Source organism: Canis lupus, chromosome X (assembly GCF_048164855.1).
Source record: "Canis lupus baileyi chromosome X, mCanLup2.hap1, whole genome shotgun sequence".
Taxonomy (NCBI): domain Eukaryota; kingdom Metazoa; phylum Chordata; class Mammalia; order Carnivora; family Canidae; genus Canis; species Canis lupus.
The window spans coordinates 16,508,540-16,530,057 of record NC_132876.1 but is presented as its reverse complement, the minus strand read 5'-3'; the positions used below and the strand labels follow the sequence as shown (position 1 = coordinate 16,530,057).

At 42.5% G+C, this 21,518-nt stretch overlaps 1 protein-coding gene across 4 annotated transcripts in view; it reads right to left on the bottom strand.

Annotated features, from left to right (window-relative positions):
* ARHGEF6 (Rac/Cdc42 guanine nucleotide exchange factor 6) overlaps positions 1–21,518 on the bottom strand; it is a 101,305-nt gene that overhangs the window by 57,665 nt on the left and 22,122 nt on the right. For all 4 annotated transcript variants that reach the window (XM_072817244.1, XM_072817245.1, XM_072817247.1 and 1 more), the window contains 3 exons: positions 14,222–14,306; positions 11,738–11,859; positions 10,228–10,429 (listed from right to left, as the gene is read on the bottom strand). In XM_072817244.1, coding sequence (XP_072673345.1) covers positions 10,228–10,429; positions 11,738–11,859; positions 14,222–14,306 — 409 coding nt within the window. The remainder of the gene's footprint in view (positions 1–10,227; positions 10,430–11,737; positions 11,860–14,221; positions 14,307–21,518) is intronic.

Below are 21,518 nucleotides of genomic sequence, written 5' to 3'. Positions count from 1 at the left end.
CTGCCTTCAGCCCAGGGTGTGATCCTGGAGACCCGGGATCAAGTCCCACGTCGGGCTCCCTGCATGGGGCCTACTTCTTCCTCTGCCTGTGTCTGTGCCTCTCTCTCTGTGTGTGTCTCTCATGAACAAATAAATAAAAATCATTTAAGAAAATGTTTTCTAGGGATCCCTGGGTGGCTCAGTGGTTTGGCGCCTGCCTTTGACCCAGGGTGTGATCCTGGAGTCCTGGGATCAAGTCCCACATCGGGCTCCCTGCATGGAGCCTGCTTCTCCCTCTGCCTGTGTCTCTCTCTCTCTCTCTCTCTCTCTCTCCCTCTCCCTCTCCCTCCCCTCTCCCTCTCTATGTCTATCATGAATAAATAAATAAAATATTTTTAAAAAATGTTTTCTAGTTCTAAACATATTACATTCTTATCCTAAAAATGAAAATTATAGAAAAGAAAATAAAAACCAATGATTAGCCATCACTCAGAGCTAACCATCATCAGAGTAACATTATAAAGCATATCTTCTTTTTTTAAAAAAACATTTTATTTATTTATTCATGAAAGACAGAGAGAGAGGCAGGGACATACCCAGAGGGAGAAGCAGGCTCCTCTGCAGGGAGCCTGAAGCAAGACTCGATCCCCAGACCTGGGATCATGCCCTGAGCCAAAGGCAGATGTTCAACCACTGAGCCACCCAGGCGTCTCTATAAAGCATGTCTTCCCACTCTTTTTATATATGTATTTGTGAAGACACACACACACACACACACACACACAGGGATCTTTCTTACTTTACTTACAGTTTTGTAATTCTCCTAATAATGTTTTTTTAATGTTTTTGTGTAGTCTCTATCCGCAATGAGAGGCTCAATGTCAAGATCCCAAGATAAATAAATAAATAAATAAATAAATAAATAAATAAATAAATAAAATAAAAAAATAAAGATCCCAAGATCAAGAGTCACATGTTCTATCAACTGAGCCAGCCAGGTACGCTTCTAATTCTCCTATCATAACATTATTTTATGAATATTTTGTCATCTAATCTTGACTTTTAATTATTACATTAAAAATATCCTTTATATTTATTTGGAACTTAATAGCTTTTAAGACATTTTATTTGATCCTCACAACAGCCCTGTCAGGCAGAGGTGATCTCATTTTGCAGAAGAGGTCACTAAGGTTCAGAGAGATGAAGTCAGTTGTCTAATGGCATGTATCTAGGAAATGGCAAAGCCAAGATTGAAGCCCAGATGTGCCTTGAGAAGAGCCTGCATTCCTAACCCTTATGATGTCCAGAGATAAAGCTACTGAAGGGTTCAGTTGATGGCATTGGTAGTGATTCCTACTGGAGTTCAGAGGGACCATCAGTTTGAGCTGGGATGGTCAGAGAAGACTTAGCTGGGGAAGGGCCACTTGATCCAGTCCTGGAGAGTGGTAAGAATTCAAACTGGGAGAGAAAACTGTAGAGAATTTTCTAGGTAGAGAAGATTCCAGAAGAACAGCTACAGAAATGGCAATGTTAAGGGAGGACTGTTCCTGTGACAGTGAATCGTCTAGCTGGACCATGCTGGGTAGAGTGAAAATAAGGCCAAAAGGCAGAAACCTGAGCCAATTCTGCCACTTGCAAGTGATGACAAGTGAGGCATAGCCAGTTTCGGGGAGCTTTGAGCTATTTCAAGATCCTCCTGGATCTACCTGGTGACTTCACAAGGCCTTACTTATTGGGAAAAACTGAACAATGTACAGCAACCTTGCCTATACTTGAGATTGTAAGTGGCAGAGCCAGGACTTGAACCAAGTACTGTACAGCCAAGTGTGGTATACTTTCCAGTATATCATGGTGTTGTACACTCACATATCTTCTAAGTTGACAGTTACCCAATTCTTTTCATTTTTGATTAGGCAAGTTTTCTACAATGTACCCTTAATGGTTCTACTTAGAACTCACAGTTGCTTTGTGCAATGAAAATACAAGCCAGTCTTGATAAAAATTAAACTTTCTAGAGATACCAGTAAGATGTGGTCACCTTTCAAAAGCCAGGCTGAAAAGGAGGGTAAACAGTAATGGAGAGCCTGCCAAGAAACAGAAGAGAGCAGGAAAGGCCACTGGAATGGGTAATTGCAAATGAAACAAAATGTTAACTATGTAATGTAGAATGGAGAGACAAGAATTGAAAAGAAGGAAGTAGCTGATTTGGAGATTCCTGGGTGGCTGAAGGTGATGCAAAGAAACAGACGGCATTTTGGTAAGATCAATAAAATTATCAAACCTCTAGCGAGATTGACAGAAAAAAAAAGAGAGAGAAGACACGAATTACCAATATCAGGAGCCAAACAGGGGATATCATAACAGCCCCTGGAGACAGCAAAAGGATGATAAAGCAATACTCTGTGCAACTCTACACATATAAGTTTGATAATTAGATGTGAAATGAACCAACTCTCTCCCGAAAACAAGAACTACCACAACTTACCCAGTAGGAAACGGACCATTTGAGTAGCCTTATAACTATTAGGGAAATAGAATTTCTAAATTTAAAACTCGTGAAAAAGAAATCTCCAGGCCTATATGGTTTTGCTGGAGAATGCTATCAAATGTTTCAGGAAGAGGCAATACCAATTCTTTATAGTCCCTTAGAGAAAATGAAAGGAGGGATAGCCGTCAAACTTGTTTTATGAAGTCACTATTACCGCAGCCCCGAAGCCAGACAAAGAGAGTCTTAAAAAAGAAAACTGCAGACCAACAGCCCTCATGAATATAGATGCACAAGATTTTAACAAAATATTAGCAAATAAAGTTCAGCAATATTTTTTAAGCACCATAGACCATGGAATTCATCCCAGGGATGCAAGGTTGGTTAAATATTCAAAAATCAATCAATGTGACCCACAACATTAATAGTCTAAAAAGAAACATCACAAGATAATATCAATCAGTGCAGAAAAAGCACTTGACAAAACTCAACACTCATTCAAGGGGTAAAAAACTCCCACCCCCACCAACCCCCAAAACAGGAATGAAGTGGAACTCCTTCAACTGAATAAAGAGCATCTACCAAAAACCCACAGCTAGCATTTACATAAATGGTGCGAGATGGGAGGCTGAGCGCACACCCCCTGAGATCAGGAACAAGGCAAGGTGGCCTCTCTCACCACTCTTACTCAATTCAATTCAATCACTGACATCAATCAGTGTCATGAAGAATTCAGATGGGTTATCTGGCATAACAGAACTTAAACAATAGCAGTATCACACAGATGCAGCCCTCAGAAGCCCTCCTAATCCTGATGTAAACATCCCTTTCCAATTTTTTAAAAAGATTTTATTTATAAGAGACAGAGAGAACGGCAGAGACATAGGCAGAGGGAGAAGCAGGCTCCCTGTGGGGTGCCTGATGAGGGACTCAATCCCAGGACCCTGGGATCACACCCTGAGCTGAAGGCAGATGCTCAACCACTGAGCCACCCAGGTGCCCTGATCCCTTTCCAATTAACCTCCAGTTCCTTCCCCTCCCTTGCCACTGTACAGAGTCCTATTGCCTGTGATGGTGACTGGACAAAAAGAAATCCAGTGACAACTAGTTTCTCTGGATAGGAAACATCTATGTAGTGGGGGCAAGGAGGCCCCAAAATGCAGAATACAAAATCTCGAGCCAAAAAAAAAAGAAAAGGAAACATCTATGTGACATACCCAGGGGACTACAAAAGGAAATCTAAATATAAAGCTCAATCCTAGTTTTGGTTTACAATCAGTAGGATGAGCCATTTCTTAATCTGCCTTAATACAAATTTAATTAGAATGCTACCTAATCTCCTCATGTGATATCTATATTTTCTTGCTAATAAGTTTTAGAAGAAGGATTTAATGACCCTTTAACTGAACTGGTGGCAGAAAACAGAATTTGCTTAAAATATCTGTTCTGATCATACTTGCTTCAATACTTCCTCGGCATGGAAATTTTGCCAGGAAAATTTTAACGCCAAGTCCTGACAGAACCCTTAGCTTTTTTCTAAGGAACAAAGACAAAAATGAAAAAGAGACATAATTGACCATGTTCCTGATGTATTGGCAGAAATTTGTCTAATGTATAAATAACACGTTAATTTATAGGTCACCAGTGATTTTTAAGTAAAGGACTGATAATTGTAACAATGGCTAATTTTCTTATTTGTAACGTATCTGATTCAAACAGAGGAGCAAATGCCCTTAATGTAGCTTCTGTAGCTTATATAATGACTAATTTATTCATACATGTATTTTTCTTTTTTAAGATTTTATTTATTTATTCATGAGAGGCAAAGACATAAGCAGAAGGAGAAGCAGGCTCCCCACGGGGAGCCCGATGAGGGACTCCATCCCAGGACCCTGGGATAACGACCTGAACCAAAGGCAGACGCTCAACCATTGAGCCACCCAGGCGCCCCTCATACATACATTTTTCATGAAATAAAATCTTTGAAAAATATTTTTGTTCAAATTAGGGTTTTTCTCATGTAACAAGAAATCGAGAGGTATGCAAGCAGGACTGAGAACAATGGCTTCATAATGTCACCACTTTCCAGATTCCATCATCCTTGGTGAGAGGCTTTTATCATCATACTCATGAAAATCTATTCTACCTTCAGCTTCAAGCTCATGTTGAAAGGAGTTTGAGGGTGCGAGTGCACGTGTGTGCGTGTGTGTGAGATATTCAAATATTCTATTTATTTTTTCAAATTTATTTATTAATTCAAGAGAGGAAGAGGGAGAGAGAGAGAGCACCAGCATGGGCAGAGGCAGAGGGAGAGGTAGAAGCAGGCTCCCCGCTGAGCAGGGAGCCCAACATGGGGCTCAATCCCAGGATCTGAAGATCATGACCTGAACCCAAGGCAGATGCTTCACTATCTGAGCCACCCAGGCACCCCTCAAATATTCTATTTCTTAACTTTCTACAGAAGTAGATTGGTAGTTCCACAAGTCCTCTGAAACCAGCCTCCATCTGAACAGAGGGAAGAAGCTGCCCCCAGGGCTTTGGCCATAATTATCTTCTCGACAAAAGCTACAGTGGAATCTAAAACTTAAAATGCCACTCCCCTAGGGCATTTACCAGAGCACAAAGTGCTCTTGTGGATGACAGGCTCAAGGGAAGAAAACTGTGCACAGCACTCCCACGGCACAGCAATCTGCAGGGCGAGAGTTTGCACCGGCTAGGGTTGCTTGTTTTGTTTTTAAGACAATACAAAAGAATGGGTAATGTTGGCCTGAATGAACAGTATCCAGGCTACCTTGAATGAATTTGTCAGAATTACAGACTACTTGAGTGACCTCAGTGCTACATATGTGACCCAAGAGTAAGCAGAAAGAGATGACAGGAGGCCTTTAGTTTGATGCCTGATTTAACTTCTATAGATGACCCAAGAGGTTGTATAGCAATGGGGTTTAAAACTGAGTGGCCAATTTCATTTCTATGAGAGATGCATTTCATCTATGGATCACTTTTTTAAAGATTTTATTTATTTGAGGAGAGAGAGAGAGAGCACAGAGGGAGAGGGAGAAGCAGACTCCCTGCTGAGCAGGGAGCCTGATATGGGACTTAATCCCAGGACCCTGAGATCACAACCTGAGCCAAAGGCAGACTCCCAACCGACTGAGCCACCCAGGGGCCCCTTTGAGTCATTTTTTTAACTCCTTAAAGATAAACCTTTCCTAAGCTTATATATCAGTATGAATTTCACGGACAGACATTAAAAATTGACAAGCATTTTCTAAGCCAAAGACAAAACAGCACACATAGAACTTAAAATGTCCCTCAGCAGCCTCCTCAATGGGTTTTGGCCTACTCCCTACTCTGTGAAGGTGCACAAGTTGGGATGGGAAAGAATTCAGGTCAACAAAGGCTCAACACCTCCTTCCCAACAGCTCATTCCATCAAGCTGATCTCCACCATCCCCCAGGCTCCCTTTGACTCAATCCTACCACAGATCCTCTGTGGCTTTTGTCCTGCCCCCACGCATTGCTACGACTTGGATCACCCTCCCCTCTCATCTGGGCCTATCCACAGACTACCTGTCTTTGAGGGCTTGGCTCAAGCCCTACCTCCTCCACAGAGCCTCTGACAACCTCTCCACCCACAGCGCACTCTTTCCGCTGTTGACCTGCTTTGCAGTTTATACTTTCTTGCCTCTCACCTTATATTGTCAGTTCTGTTTCATCACCAGCTTTTAGCTCTCCCTCAGACTCCAAATCTGGAAGGATAACTACCTGCTGCAAATCTTCACAACTATGACTCTCTGGCATCTCCACTCAACATGTCCAAAGCAACTCCTCATCTTCGGTCCTGACAACCCACCCAACACACACACTCACACATACCCTCCTCATCCCATCTTCTCTATTAATGGAGTTCAGTGCGTGTCAAACATTTCCTATATTTCCTGTGCCTAAAGCACTGTATGAGGTCCTATGGAGACAGAAAGTTGACAAGGACAAATAAATTCCCCTTGACCTGCATGTCCAGTGAGTCAGGCATCCCTCTTCTGCTCGCCACTCTTCATAGCACCCTGCATTTAACTCTATCACTGAACTTCTCATGCTACATGGTAAGAGATCTGCCCCCCCCCACTAGACTATGAACATGTCTATATTTCTGTGCCTCACCAGAGTCCAGGACAGAGCCTGATGGTCCAGTTGTGGCAAAAAAAAAAAAAAAACCCTTTGCTGGCTGGCTAGGTACATGATACTACATGCCCTTAAAGAGCTCACCCTCAAGCTAAACCCCTAGATTTGGAGTTACCTTCACCTCTTCCCTTGTGCTCATAACAAATTGTCAGCGAATTTTCTTGATTGTATGTTGACAGTCTCCACCACATCCACCCACTTCTTCTTCCGCTCCACTGTCACAAAAGTGGCCCAGACCACTATCTGGCCTGCCTAGATCTCAGCAAGAGTCTCTACTGGCTTCCCCACATCCTCGTCAGTTATCCTCACCATTTCTCTGCCATCCAGCCTCTATACTACCACTAGAAAGAGCTTTCCAAACCACATGCTATCCCTTGCTTCTCACTGACACCCTTCTTCATGCAGCTCCAGCCAAGGCCCCACTTCTCTTTACTTACCTTCCCCCCAACCCAAATCACCCTACCACCTGTCAGTGCCTTGCCCTCCAAGTTCCATTCTTTAACTTACTAATGCCCTCTAACCTTCTAGTATATGTGCTGCGGAAGTGAGCAAGCCCTCTAATCTTCTACCTGCAGAAGCTTCTTTTCATCCTCCAAGACCCAATTTAAGTGCTCTCCCCTCACCGAGGTTTTTGTTAATAAAATAATTTCTTTACTGCTCCAACAGCATCTTATCTAGACTTAGAGCTCTGTCTGTGTTACTTACCTTGTGCTATCTTGTTACAGTTGGTTACATACACTCGTATCTTGACACTAGACTGAAACATCCTTAGAGGCTGGGTCCATGAGGACAGACTATTATAACTCTACCACTACCCAGTATCTAACTGATGCTCAGTGAATGGGTTGAACAGAATGTAATGACCTGCCCCACAGTATTCATTCATCTTACAGATATTTACTAAGCCTAAACAAAACAAAAACATCTCTGTCCTCATGGCACTTACACTCTAATGGCAAGATACAGACAGTAAATGAAATAAATAAGTACACGTATATTATATTAGATGGGGAGAAGTGGTAAACCAAACAATAGAGCAGGGAAGGGGGACAGAGGCAATGGGGATAAGGTTGTTTTCTCAGGTGATCAGGAAAGGCACTACTGCAAAGCAGACAAGTAAGCAAAGACTTGAGGAGGCGAGGGGACCAGTCATGCAGATATCTGGGGACAGTGTCCCAAGCAGAGGGTCAGCAAGTGAGGCAGGTGCCCGTCTGGCACAGGCAACCAGGAGGCCCGTGTGGCTGAAGTGGAAGGAGTGAGGGGGAAAAAGGTCAGAGAGGATGTCAGAGGACCAATGGGAAGCCAAATCCTGGAGGATCTTGTAGACTACTTAGATGACCTTGGCTTTTACTCTTTTTGGGATGGGGAACCATTACTCAAGTTCCATTTAGAAAAAAAAATCACTCTGGCTACCAAGTTTAAATTACATTTCATTTAACTAGCAGACTTCCTGGGCCACACTGTACAGATCTATCTTTGACAGATGGGTGAAATGCTTCTAAGGATTACCTAAGTGCTCAAATCAGAGCCAGACCTTGCCATGTGAGTCCTTCACTGAGTTCCAAGCAAAAGAGAGTATAGGAGAAACCTGAAGAGAAGAGTCCAAAGCCCAGGACAACAGCCCAGGGCAGTCCCTAGTACAGCAGCCAGCCTGGGCTACAAGGCATCTCAGTAAGGGACACAATAATGAGGGCATGCTGTGTGTCCACTCCCTGTGTCCTCTCAACAATGCTTGGGATTCCCAGGCAAGGCAGCAAGTGCTGGGGCTTTTAATTTTGCAGATGAAGACACTGAATCAAGGAACAAAGCTAGAGTGAATCTGGAAAGTTAGAGACCTTGATAACCAGATCAAAGCAATTGAAAGATGTAGCAAGGGGTAAAAATCAGCTGTGAGGATCATCAAAACCAAGGAAATTCGAATCAAGGCCTGTGAAAATATTTCAGGACTCAACAGAAACATCTTGATTCCCAGTAAAGAAAAATGCTAAGGGGCACCTGAGCAGCTCAGTTGGTTGACTGTGTGACTCTTGATCTCAAGGTTGTGAATTCAAGCCCCACACTGGGTGTAGAGATACTTAAAAATAAAATCTTAAAAAAATGCTAAGAAGTCCACACATACATATATAATTGTAAATCTGTTAGTAAACATCTATTCCATTAAAAAAGATGCATTCCCTGCCCTTAAACCAACACACAACAGAGAAAGTGTGCAAACTAAACTTTCTATTAAATGTTTTAGGGAAAAGCTCCTAATGGTTGGTGGTTATCTGGGGGAGGGTACAAAGGAGAGAGGAATTCGTATTATTTGCATTATACATCTCTGTAATGTTTTAATTTATTTACAGTGAGCCTATAATTATATTAGTTAATAGTATTAATTTTGAGGCATTAAGAAAGCAATAAAGACATCTACAAAAGAAAAACTGCCCTGAGGAGATAACCACTCAAAGGAGCCCTTGGGTAAATAATTTGGGGAAGTAAAGAGATATAATAATGTAAATAACTGAACGCTATTTTATCCGGATTGTGACATATTTTTATGTATCAGGGGTCTTTGCTAATAGAGAGGTAGGATCTACTTTCTTAAATAATAAAAGGTGGGACACCTGGGTAGCTCAGTGGTGGAGTATCTGCCTTTGGCCCAGGCCTGCCTCTCCCTCTGCCTATGTCTCTGCCTCTCTCTGTGTCTTTCATGAATAAATAAGTAAAACCTTTAAAAATAATAATAATAAAAGGCAAGGAAGTTACCTAAGAAAGTTCTAGAAAGACTAATGAAGAATTACTAGATTTTATTCTCTGGATATTATTATGAAAGAAGACAAGCAGTTAGTAGTATGCAATGAGTTAAGGACAATCTTATTCAGAATCAAAGCAGCCAGACAGCTTCTTGCAGTCCGACGATTATTATTTCTCAAACACATCTCTGAAGCATTTAGACATAGGTCTGCTTAAGGAGCGTAGGGCTAAAAAAAGGAAGTTAGCACACGGCCTGTCTTATTATTGTATTCTGCCATGGTGAGCCTTGGAGCAGCAGGCAAGACTATGTTCTATATTACATGAGCTACAATTAGTAGACAGAAGAGGATATAGTTAAGGTGGAATAGTTAGCTATCTGAGCTTTGAATTCTTTTGCTTTTTGGGGTTTCTGCTGCCTTGATATAATCTAAATACAATTGTGTTTCAAAATATCTACTCACAGATTTCCATGCCCCCCCCACCCCCGCATTTCTCTCCTACTCTTACTGTGGGCATATAGATACAAAAACAAATAGTTTCTGGGAACCAATTAAAAGTACAAGATTTGGGACACCTGGGTGGCTCAGCAGTTGAGCACCTGCCTTGGGCTCAGGGTGTGATCCTAGAGTCCTGGGATCGAGTCCCACATCGGGCTCCCTGCATGGAGCCTGCTTCTGCCTCTGCCTGTGTCTCTGCCTCTGTGTGTGTGTGTGTGTGTGTGTATGTGTGTGTCTGTCATAAATAAATAAATAAAATCTTTTTTAAAAAAGTACAAGATTTGTAGTAGAAATACAAGAAAGTACAAGAGGCACATTCAAGAAGGCTCTTAAAAGACCCACTTACCACTGGATTTAATTTCTCGGACATAATTACTGGGGAACCAGCCTGTTCTGCCATTTAACGTGCCTTCCCACCAGCCTCCTTCTTCAACTCTGGTGACATAAATGATGTCCCCTTTACAAACCGACAATTCGTCTTCGTTTGTCTGCTTAAAGTTGAATCTTGCCTTCACTATCAACTGATGGCTCCCATTTTCCGTCATCTCCTAAGAGAAAAAAAATCACACCAGATTAAGCACTCATCTACATGAGGCAGGGGCATGAATTAAATGAACTGAGGCAAAGAAGGTGGGGTGACCAAGGATGAAACCCCAGGTCTATCTCAATCTTGAGTCCTGAGTTTTTAGCTGCGGAGTGGGACTGGGGGTGAGGGGAGGCTAATAAGACACTCGGAAGCACGCACGACCTTTTGCATTTGTGAGAATGTATATTTTGAAGGAGGCCATAGCTTTCATTTCCCTCTCCCTCGCCAATTACCTAAAGATACTTATTTAAATGAACTGTGAAACAGAGTAGAGTGATAAACTATTCCACCCTGCCTCTACCAACAGGCAGACACAGTCTTACATAATTATACGGCCAAGATTAGGTACTAATCTACCCGTAAAATCAGCCTCCCACCTCCCAATTGCTAAGAATATCTTAAATTGGCTGTGCTTTAGTCATATGCAAACATCAAATACCCCATAGTTACCTAAATCGGGAGTTGTTAACCTCTCGTGGGTCCCTTAGAGAAGCTAATGAGCACAACAGATCTTTACCCAAGACACACATGCATAAATTCACACACAGGAGATTTTGCACACAATCTGTGAGGGTCCCAGGGCTGTGGGACCATAGAGTTCATCAGCTCCTCAAAGGCATCGTGATCCCAAAAGGTTAAGCCCTTTGGAAGTAGTTAAAGTGTTTTGGAAGTAAGAGCTCCTGATGGCTTAAAGGGAGTGGGTGGCTTCTGACGAGGAATAAAGGTTTCTAAAGAGCAAAAGATAGGTGGTTCCTCCCAAATAGAAGCTCCCATTAAGACCAAAAGCAAAGATAACTGGGCTATGCCAGTGCGCAAGCTCCCCACAGGCTCACTAGGAATGCAAAGAGAAAAACAAAATGACAATAACGATGATGAGAGCAAGTAATATATATTGATTGCCTATTCTGTGCCAGGCACAATTTAGTTCTCCTAATAAACCAGGGGTAGAGGAAACAACAGCAAACTGCCCTTAGGAAGTAGTTATAAGGACTTCCATTTGCATAGCATTCTCTGTGAACCAACTCACTCAGTTCAAGGAAGGAAAACATCTCTGGGGCTTCAACCCCAACACTCTGACCCTCTGGCTCACACACCTTTGATGGGTGCCAGTGGGCCAGCCCGAACTGGCGCTGGGTTTCAAAGTCGTTTTGTGGGCGACGCCCCAAACATACAGACCCGGCTATCTCACCACATATGCAGATGAAACCAGGATAGGGATCTCATTTTACGGAGTTTAAAACAGGCAAGGGGAATTGAGTTCTATACTTACCACTGTCTTTGACTGCCTTTGCAGGCCTGGAGCTGTGCTAGCAACTCCTCCCTGTGGGTTTGTCTGAGAACTATTAGCAGCAGTAAGAGAAGAACGTCCACATGGTCTTTCTGATAGCTGATCTGTGAAAAGAGGAAAAGGCAAGATAAAAGGAACCACTCCTGTCAGAAACACTGCTACAACATAAAGTCATCTTTCATGGGACATTATCGAAGGCACCCTGGCCGTCCTCCTCACTGTTACCATTAGGAACATGCCAAGGGTATTTCATTCCCCCTCCCTCCATCTTGGTGGCCAACTTCCTTCTGCGTAACCTTACTGGCCATTGCTGTCCAGTAGAATGAAAAACAGCGACAGAGCCACATTTTCTCTTAACCCATTTCCCTACAACTCTCCCCTCTTAAACCAGTTGCAACAGTACGCCCTGTTATCCAAGGCAGAACTATATTGGGTACCAAACAGCTGTTTGTGGCTCTTATTACTTTGAAATATTTCAAACTTCTCTCTTTGTGTTTTGGCCCTTAACTGGGTGGTTCTTGTCTTCCTCGTAGGCAGCAGTATGTGTGGCGGATGTAATGTAAACTCTCCCCCAGAGCCTCAGGGTGGGGGGGGGTGGAGAAGGATAATCCGAGAGAAAATTGTATATCTGGGAAAGATGCAATCTTGATATCAGTATTCTTCTTTTAAAAAATCAAACTCAAGAATCTTCTCTTCCTTGAAACCTTGTGAAATTTGATCAGACCAGCGCTGAGCTGGATGTTTTCTGTACGCTGACAGTGTGCTAAAATAAAGAGAGGAGCTGGCTCCTTGACAAATTCAAATGAGGGTTCTTTTCCTCTCCATTTATTTTTAAAAGACATAAACTGCAAAAGTCTAAAGCCCAAACATTCCCTAGGCGACAAGCTCAGTATCCAAGTAATTTCCTTGATGCTGTGGATTTTAACTTTCACCTCCTTGTATTTTATAAATATCTGTGGCAAGGGAAGAGACTGTAAAACTTGCTAGCAGAGTTTGGCAAAGGAACGTATAATTTGTATGGCATAATGTTAGAATTATACGATCCTCCCTGCCCAGCACTGGGTAGTTGTCATGTGTGTTAAATATAGTTACTTGAATTAGCTGTACTTTCTGCTATATGCCTTGCAATAGCTCAAAAGCATTTTTTTCCCAAATAGCAAAAGAACAACTCTAGAAAAGTATTTTTACATTTATTGCTATTATATACAGTTCTTTTGACTAAAACTATAATTACTTGATAGCTTCCTAGATGCTCCATTCTATTTGGCACTTGACTATATTGTCTGCTCTTGTTCGCTAATTGTTTCATGTGGGTAAGTTGAGTGTCCCTAAATAGACAGTCATTTTCTCAAGGGTGGGGACCATAGCTAACACTTCCTTTGTAGCACCTGGCAGTGCTGAGCACACAGCCTATGGACTCTCCCAACAGTGTGAACATCAAGACCCATGCTCGGCCATAAGGGTCCCAGGGTCAGTCCGATGTAGGTTTGAATCCCAGTTTTGCCACTTACTTTCTAACTGGGCAACTGCGGGCCTCACTTCTCTTATCCGAAATATGGACCTAATAATAATACCTACCCCCAGAGTTGTTTCAAAGATGAGACCAACGATGGCTCTTAGAATTGCTTAGACCCAGGATGTCTGGGTGGCTCAGTGGTTGAGCATCTGCCTTTGGCTCAGGTCATGATCCCAGGGTCCTGGGATCGAGTCCCGAATCGAGCTCCCCACAGGGAGCCTGCTTCTCCCTCTGCCTAAGTCTCTGCCTGTCTGTGTGGGTCATCATGAATAAATAAAATCTTTAAGAAAAAAAAAAGAATTGCTTAGACTCACGGTGAGGGCTTCAAGTATTTTAACTCTGGTTATTCCCACCCAGCTGTAGGTAAGGTGCTGTCTCACAGGAGTGAAGCTATACTCCAAGGTATCAGCATTTTCTTCACATTTACTCGGCTTTACGTTCAATATGTCCAATGTGGTAGCTACTAAACGTTCAAATAAAAATTTTTTTTTCGGTCCCTATGAACCTGAGGTTTCATTTCCAGTGCCAGGTTACTGATGGCTTCCTTTACATGGACAGATACATACAAAAATCTCAGAGAAAAACATGCTCTAGTGGGGACAGGGAAGTAACAGCTATCTTCTGTAAAGTTCATGAAAAAGAGAACTGGTTTCTTCCTTTTCATTTTCTGTCTTGTTACACTCTGTTGCTTATTCCATAGCTTTGAACGAAATGGTTTCTTGGCTCTTGCCATTATATGGGGGGCATTACAGGAACATCTGTGATAGGCATGTTTAAATCCTAAGCTATGAACAATGAAAGCATGTTGACACCCACTGCGATTTATTTTCGAGGAGAGGAGAAATCTGCACCAATCGAACAATCCTGGCCACAGTTGGCTCCCGGGGGAATGAGAAGCCTGTGGATCCTAACATGTCATGTATGACTCATAAATCACAAACCCTGCTTACCTTCTGTTGCCTTGTTGACAGCTAAAAGAGTACTGAGGACCTTGGAGAAGTTGGCCCCTGAATAAAGGTCATCAGGATCAAATACCTATGAGAAAGGAAATTGAAACTGTCAGACACTGTAAGTATTCAACTTAGCAAACCTTTATACTATCAAAAGGCCACTTCCTCCGGCTCTCAGGAGAAAAAAAATGTAAAAGCCAAGACCCAAATCTCTGTATGTATACCTTTGGGAAAGTGAAAGCAGCAGCTGAGCCACCTAATTACATGTGGCAGGCCATCAGTGAGTCAGAGTGAAGTAGTGATGGGAAATGAGAGCCAAGCTGAGAAGCAGGGTCCCCAGCAAACCTAGGCATGTCAATATGCAGCCCAGTTCCAGGAAACCCGAATGTATGGGTTACAGTTCATGTCCATCACCTACATAAAGTCCTTACAGTCCATGAAGAAGGTGGTGGAGCCTTTCTGACACATTGCCAAGGGCATAGTTCAATCACTGGATTCAGTATAGCCACAACCCACACTGCCTTTCCTGTGCTCCTCATCTCCCTGCTACCACCCACTGGGTCCCAACAGCCTGGGATCCTAAATCCATGCCACCCAGAGTTCTCCAGGCCTGCGTTTTGCTCCCAGCCTCTGTTCCTGGTCTCTGCTGCTTGACCTTGCCCCTCTTGGTTTGTCTTCATGAATCTGAAACTGTGCTGGCTCTTCCCTCAGGTGACTTTTCCAGATGTGACCTCTGGCCTTCCTAATACTATTCAACTGTCAGCAATAAAACACGAAATGAATACTATATTTCACTTTGTCTTCATTCTGATATGCCACTGTCCCTAGTGAAAACACCAGTCAGCTGTTGTTTTAAGTACAAATTAATTGTTCTATCAGTGTATTCAATGCATTAAAATGTATGGAGAATTCTTCTAGTCTCATACATGTGTATTTGAAACTAGAAGTATTTTGAATCATAGGTACAATCTATTAATTTGCCAGCCAAGGATGTAGATATATTTATCTATAGGAAACCAGATGCCCAGGTTCTGGATGAAAATGCACCTTCTTTTATTAAAAAACCTTATCCATCTATTTATCACACACACACACACACACACACACACAGAGGGAGAGGCAGAGACACAGGTAGAGGGAGAAGCAGGCTCCATGCAGGGAGCCCAATGTGGGACTCCATCCTAGGTCTCTGGGATTACGCCCTGAGCCTAAAGCAGATGCTCAGCCGCTGAGATACCCAGGGATCCCGGAAATGTACCTTCTAAAAACATTTCATTCCAGGAGTTATAGAAGTTTGAATATTCTTTTCCCAGATGCAGCGATAGGAATAAAACATATCTTTTCACGTGGGACATGACTGGTAATGGGCCTATTATTCAGAGCCATCCATGTCATTGCTAATCTGCATGTTTTCTGGGAGCCACGTCAAGACAAAATTCTGTCTTCTTTGTGTACGTATTCTTTAAGACCTAAACTCTGTCTCTAGAATGAAAATATATAGTGGCCATTTTTTTTCACACTGGGAAGAGGTGTCAATATAGATAATATAAGCAAATATGAGCCAACAGAAGTCTGCCTATTCTGGGATTCACGACTGTACTACTCATTTGATCAATGAATGTTTTGCATTCAAACAATATGACTGAAGAGCCCGATCACATCTAAAAACGACATGTTAGAGGCGCCTGGGTGGTTCAGTTGGTTAATCTGTCATCTCTTTTTTTTTTAAGCTGTCATCTCTTAATTTTGGCTTAGGTCACAGTCTCAGAGTCCTGGGTTCAAGTCCTGCCCCAGGCTCTGTGCTCCTCAGGGACTCTGCTTCAGGATTTTCTCTCTTCCTCTGCCCCTCCCCCGACTCACATGTGTGAACGTGTGCATGCTCTCTCACTCTAAAATAAATAAATAGATCTTTGAAAGAATAAAAATTACACACTAATCTACTTTTAGTAAAGAGGTAATCTCAATATTACTAAAGAGTCAAATGATATTACATCCCAAATATGTTTCTGAATGCCACAATATTAGATTCAAAGTTGTCCAGGAATAAATGGATAGGCATTCTGTTTTAGTCTGCCAAAGTCTGGCTGAACAAGATGCAGCAGACCCTGGAGAGAGTATCAAGTATCCCAGAGGATTCCAGATTCACTTAACCTCCCTTAGAGCACATCAGTGGGAAAGTGTTAATGACATGTATGACAAAGTGGTAACAAAGCAAGAAATTCACTTGTTTTTAGCCCATCATTCCTAACAGGAGCATGAAAAGGTGTGTGCATGTGGATGTGTATCTTCGGTAGGTGTGGTGGAGACGGGTAGAGTGTGAAATAAGCAGAAGAAAATATTAGCAGAATAAGGCATGAGAGCAAAAACTGTGATCAAAACCTCTCCCTTTTTCTGTTGCTCCTTATCCAGAGTAACTGACTGCCTATATGTGGCAATAGTGCCATGATTCACTTATATGGGTACTTGGCTGAAATTAGGACAAATAACCTAATCAGAAAATGAAACTTGCATCAGCAAGAGTCACTGCATCTGCGCGAGGGAAGTTGCCTGGACTATACAGTTTCCTTTTTAGAAAAGGCCAATACACTAGAGTTTACCCATGGATACTGTTTTTCTCATTTTGTAGCACTAAGCACTCCACAGGAAGGAGCTAGAAGACGTCTCTAGGGAGGAGTACAGAAAGCAAAGCCTAAGAATTACAAAGTCAGAGCAGTTGAAAGATTAAATATAACCAGGAACACTCTCCACTGCACCACACCCTTCCAAACCCCAAAATGAATGCTAGTAAAAATTCCACCCCGGGCCTTTTCCTCCATGTGCTGAGACTGGTCCCCTACTAAAATGGAAACATTTGGAGGGAGCACAACACTTTCAGCTGTTAGCAGTCTTTTAGACCCTCGTGGAAACGAGAGGCATGAGACCAAGTTTAGAGATGATGACGCAGAAAACCTAAAGGCACTGGTGCCCCGCTGGGAAAAGGCAGGAGAATTGCCCAATGCGGAGGGGGGTACGGAGAGAACAAGAAGTCGGTTGTAGTACAGGCCATTTGCCTCCAACTAATCCCAACCATTTCTATATACAAAATGGAGAACCAATTCCCCTCTTCTGTCTGCAAAGCACAGAGGCTTGTTAAAAGAAATGCATATTTGCATATTTACGCTGCCTGTGCTTTTCCAACATGAAGCCATGATGCTACTCATCTTCTGCTACTCTGTGCGAGCCTCACTAGCCTGTTTAGTATGGCATGAAGCTGAGCCACAGATTAGCTGCACTTTCTCTGTACCATGTGGGTCCAGAAATTAGCTGGTTAGTTCCAGTTGGATTTGCCAAGGTCAGATGAACAAGATCCCCTCCCTCCATTTACCACAATTGTGATGCGGACAAGAAAGAAAAGATTGCTTCTCAGACGACTCCTAGATGCTTTCAAGGTTCTACTCCTGCAGTGGGATGAGGCGAGGCTAAAGGATAAAAACAACAACAAACATTTACTCTACTCTGGGTAAGTGACAGGAAAGACAAAGATTAAACTTGAAGGATTTTTTGTGGGGAGGGGCACCTGGATAGCTCAGTGGTTGAGCCTTTGGCTCAGGTCATGATCCTGGGGTTCTGGGATCGAGTTCCACATCAGGTTCCCTGCAGGGAGCTTGCTTCTTTCTCCTTCTGCCTATGTCTCTGCCTCTGTGTGTGTGTGTCTCATGAATAAAAAAATAAAATCTTAAAAAAAAGAAAGATTAAAAAAAAAAAGAAAGAAAGATTTTTTTAAAGCGCTATTGACCCCTGATAAACATGGGTTTGAAGTGTGCAGGTCTACTTGCATGTGGATTTTTTTTTGATACATACAGTACAGAACCATACATGTATTTTCTCTTCCTTATGAGTTTGTAAGGACATCTTTTCTCTAGTTTACTTTATTGTAAGAACGTAGTATATAACACATAGAACATACTAAATATGTTAATTGACTATTGATGTTATCACTGAGACTTCTGGTCAATTAACATAAGGTGAATTTACATAAGGTCCAATACTACATCAATAGCTGAGTTCAGACAAGACATTGAATTTTTTTTTAAGATTTTATTTATTTGAGAGAAAGAGAGAGCTTGCTTTCGGGGATGGGGGGTAGTGGGGAGGGGCAGAGGCAGAGGGGGAGAGAATCTCCAGCAGACTCCCTGCTGAGCGCAGAGCCCAATGCGGGGCTTGATCTCACAACCCCGAGATCATGACCTCAGCCGAAACCAAGAATCAGACACCTAACCAACTCCACCACCCAGGCGCCCACAAAACATTTGATCTTTATTTTTTTAAAAAGATTTTATTTATTTATTCATGAGCGACACAGAGAGAGAGAGAGAGAGAGAGAGAGAGAGAGAGGCAGAGACAGGCAGAGGGAGAAGCGGGCTCCATGCAGGGATCCCGACGTGGGGCTCGATCCCAGGTCTCCAGGATCAGGCCCTTGGCTGAAGGTGGCGCTAAACCACTGAGCCACCTGGGCTGCCCAACATTTGATCTTTAAATGTTTCCTCACATTTTAACATTTTGGATATCCACAATGACAACAAAACTTCTTTTCCATCCACTAAACACCAGGTGTTAATTCTAAACTGTTGAGGATCTGGCAGTATAATCCACACAACAGTTAATATTTTCATGGCTTTACAAATAGACCCTTTTGGAGTAGTTTTCAGTCTCAATACGTATGCTGTTTTATGACATTTTCCTTAAGCAGACAAACATAAGGAAACACATGAGAAGAAAATCTCCAAAGCCCCTGCTCCATTTCCTCACTAATCTTGTAGGTATAGTGTACTGACTTACTGAGACCTTGCTATGCACTGACACCATGCTGGGAGATACATACATTTGTCTCTATTCATTGCATGTGTTTCTCCTAGCAAGCTTGTAATGTAGGTACAATTATTTCCCCCATTTTATAGATGAGCAAACTGCACTCCAAGTAGTTAACTCACACGGCAAGAGAGTGCTGGAACCAATGCAGATACACAAGAAAGTGCTCTGAGGGGCATTTTAGTCCTGTCTGAATACCTTCCACTGTCATGAGGCATTAAAAAGAAGAAAAAGAAATCTGCGGATTTGTACACAAAAAGAAATCCCTTGCTGCTGTCAATATGAGCCACATCTGTACCATTGGCAGCAAGTTTGTTACAACCTCTAAGATGACTAATTCAACTAATTGTGGCAAAGAGAAAATCTCTCATATGACAAAGCTGTCTCCACAGAGGCCATGGCTGATTCCAGCACTGGCCTTTTCATTTCAAGTCCTGACCCAGGAAGCATCTGCTCATGTTTGCTGGAAGTGGGCTGTGCTGAGCTACTCCTATTTCTTCATCTAGTTCCACCTTGTGAGCTGCCGTCCATATGTGTGAAGTGTCGGTTGGGTGAGGGGTCCAGCCCATGGTTATAGAACCAAGCTGAACCATTCCCTGGCACCTTGCTCTAACCACCTGAGATAACCAGTGACAGCCCTGGCCACATCCTTGTTAGGAGAAGAAGCCACACCGTATACACGATCAGAATACGGTGAGGTCTCTAATGTCATGGGACTTCAGTACCATTCAATAGACTTCCAGTTAAAGCTAATTTAGGGTTTGGGGTGATCACAATAGGCTCCGTCACTCATCTGTTAAAACATAATCAGCTGAAAAGCAAGGGATTCAGTAGAACCACATGGACATAGCTCTGTTTCAGGCCCATAAAAAAAAAAAGATTCCAAATATTTTAAGAACATTCCATCTCTCCCCTGTTCCTATTGAATAAAATCTTAAATTAACTTAGGCCATCTTGAATCACATTCTCCCATTCTCACAGCTGAGCATGCTGCCTCTGTTAACCCCTGAACTTTGGAGGAAATGTCATTACATAGTGCAATAGAGCAAGCAAATTTGAGCTGCTTAGTCATATTTCACTGGGTAGCATTGCTCCTGGCTCTGTGAACACAACCAGGGATGCTTTCACATAGCTCCTACTAGAAGCAATCACGACATCAGCAACAAATAATGCTCTTAGCTCAGAAACTGCACTCAATTAGCCACTGACACACCACTTACTAGAATACAGTAGATGGCATTTTTACTGTGCCTGGTTTTAAATAATGACTTCCTATTTGATATGGAGCAAACTTAAGAGAGCAAATCCAGCTCTCCACTCCTCTCTTATTTCCTTCCTTTCTCTCCATTCAGCAACTCAGGGAATGAGATCTGACCTGGGTGTGTGGCTGCAAAAACATCAGTGTTTGGAAATAGCACTGGTGTGAGGGTCTGAAAACCTTGATTCCAACCCCAGATTTGTCACTGCTGAGCAGTTGTGGGGACCATAGGAAAGTCACACTACTTTTTTGCAGCTCTGTTTCCTATCTGGAAAGTGAGAGATGTCTCTGACCAGACCGGCACAGTGAAAGGCACACTGGCATATCGTCTGAATAGGGGCTCTCAAATGTATCACCCGGGCTGTGTCCCCAAGGTCCAGAATCTAGTATTTGATTCTCATGGTTCTTGAGAATGGACTCACACTAACCAAGTTCACAAAAGGCCAATGCATCAACCAAAAGGCCAATTTGCTAATTTCTGCTAAAAGAAATAGACCGTTAAGGAGATTGGATACTCCCATTTTATGGCCAGCATATCACTCTCTTGCAAGAGAGAAATCTGCATGGTAAGCCAAATTAGAAAGTTAGAAATCTGTTGGATAGTACACAATCAAAGCAAAAGGAGTCTGGGGTATCACAAGCTAATGTAATTACTACCTGTTTGTTAGTGGACTTTTTCAAAATGTCATTTTTAAAGTGACCTATTGGGGTACCTGGGTGGCTCAGTTAAGCATGTAACTTTTGATTTCGGTTCAGGTCAGGCTCTGCCCTGGGTGTGGAGCCTGCTGAAGATTCTCTCCCCCCTTGGTCCTTCCCCCATTTTCCCTCTCTAAAAAAAATACAAAATAAATAGTGACCTTTTTATAAATTCTTGCTCTATCTTGCTACCACTGCCTAGTGGCATTTGGCCTGTGATTGTGGACAGCTTTAACCATTTATGTTCTTTTGTATCTGTGGATTTATATAGTGTCATTTTACATAACTAATGTGGGCTTCTAGATTGCCTGGACCTTATAGAATCCAGAGCCAGGAAGTTCAGCTCCACAAAGCTCCTATGACAGAAGTGAAGTTCTGCATGTAATGCCACATGACTCACACCTCAATGGAACATCACCAAATCCACTTCCTGATGGCCATTTCAGAATCATTGACACCTTATGGCCTCTATTCTTCCTTGTTAACACTCCTGTA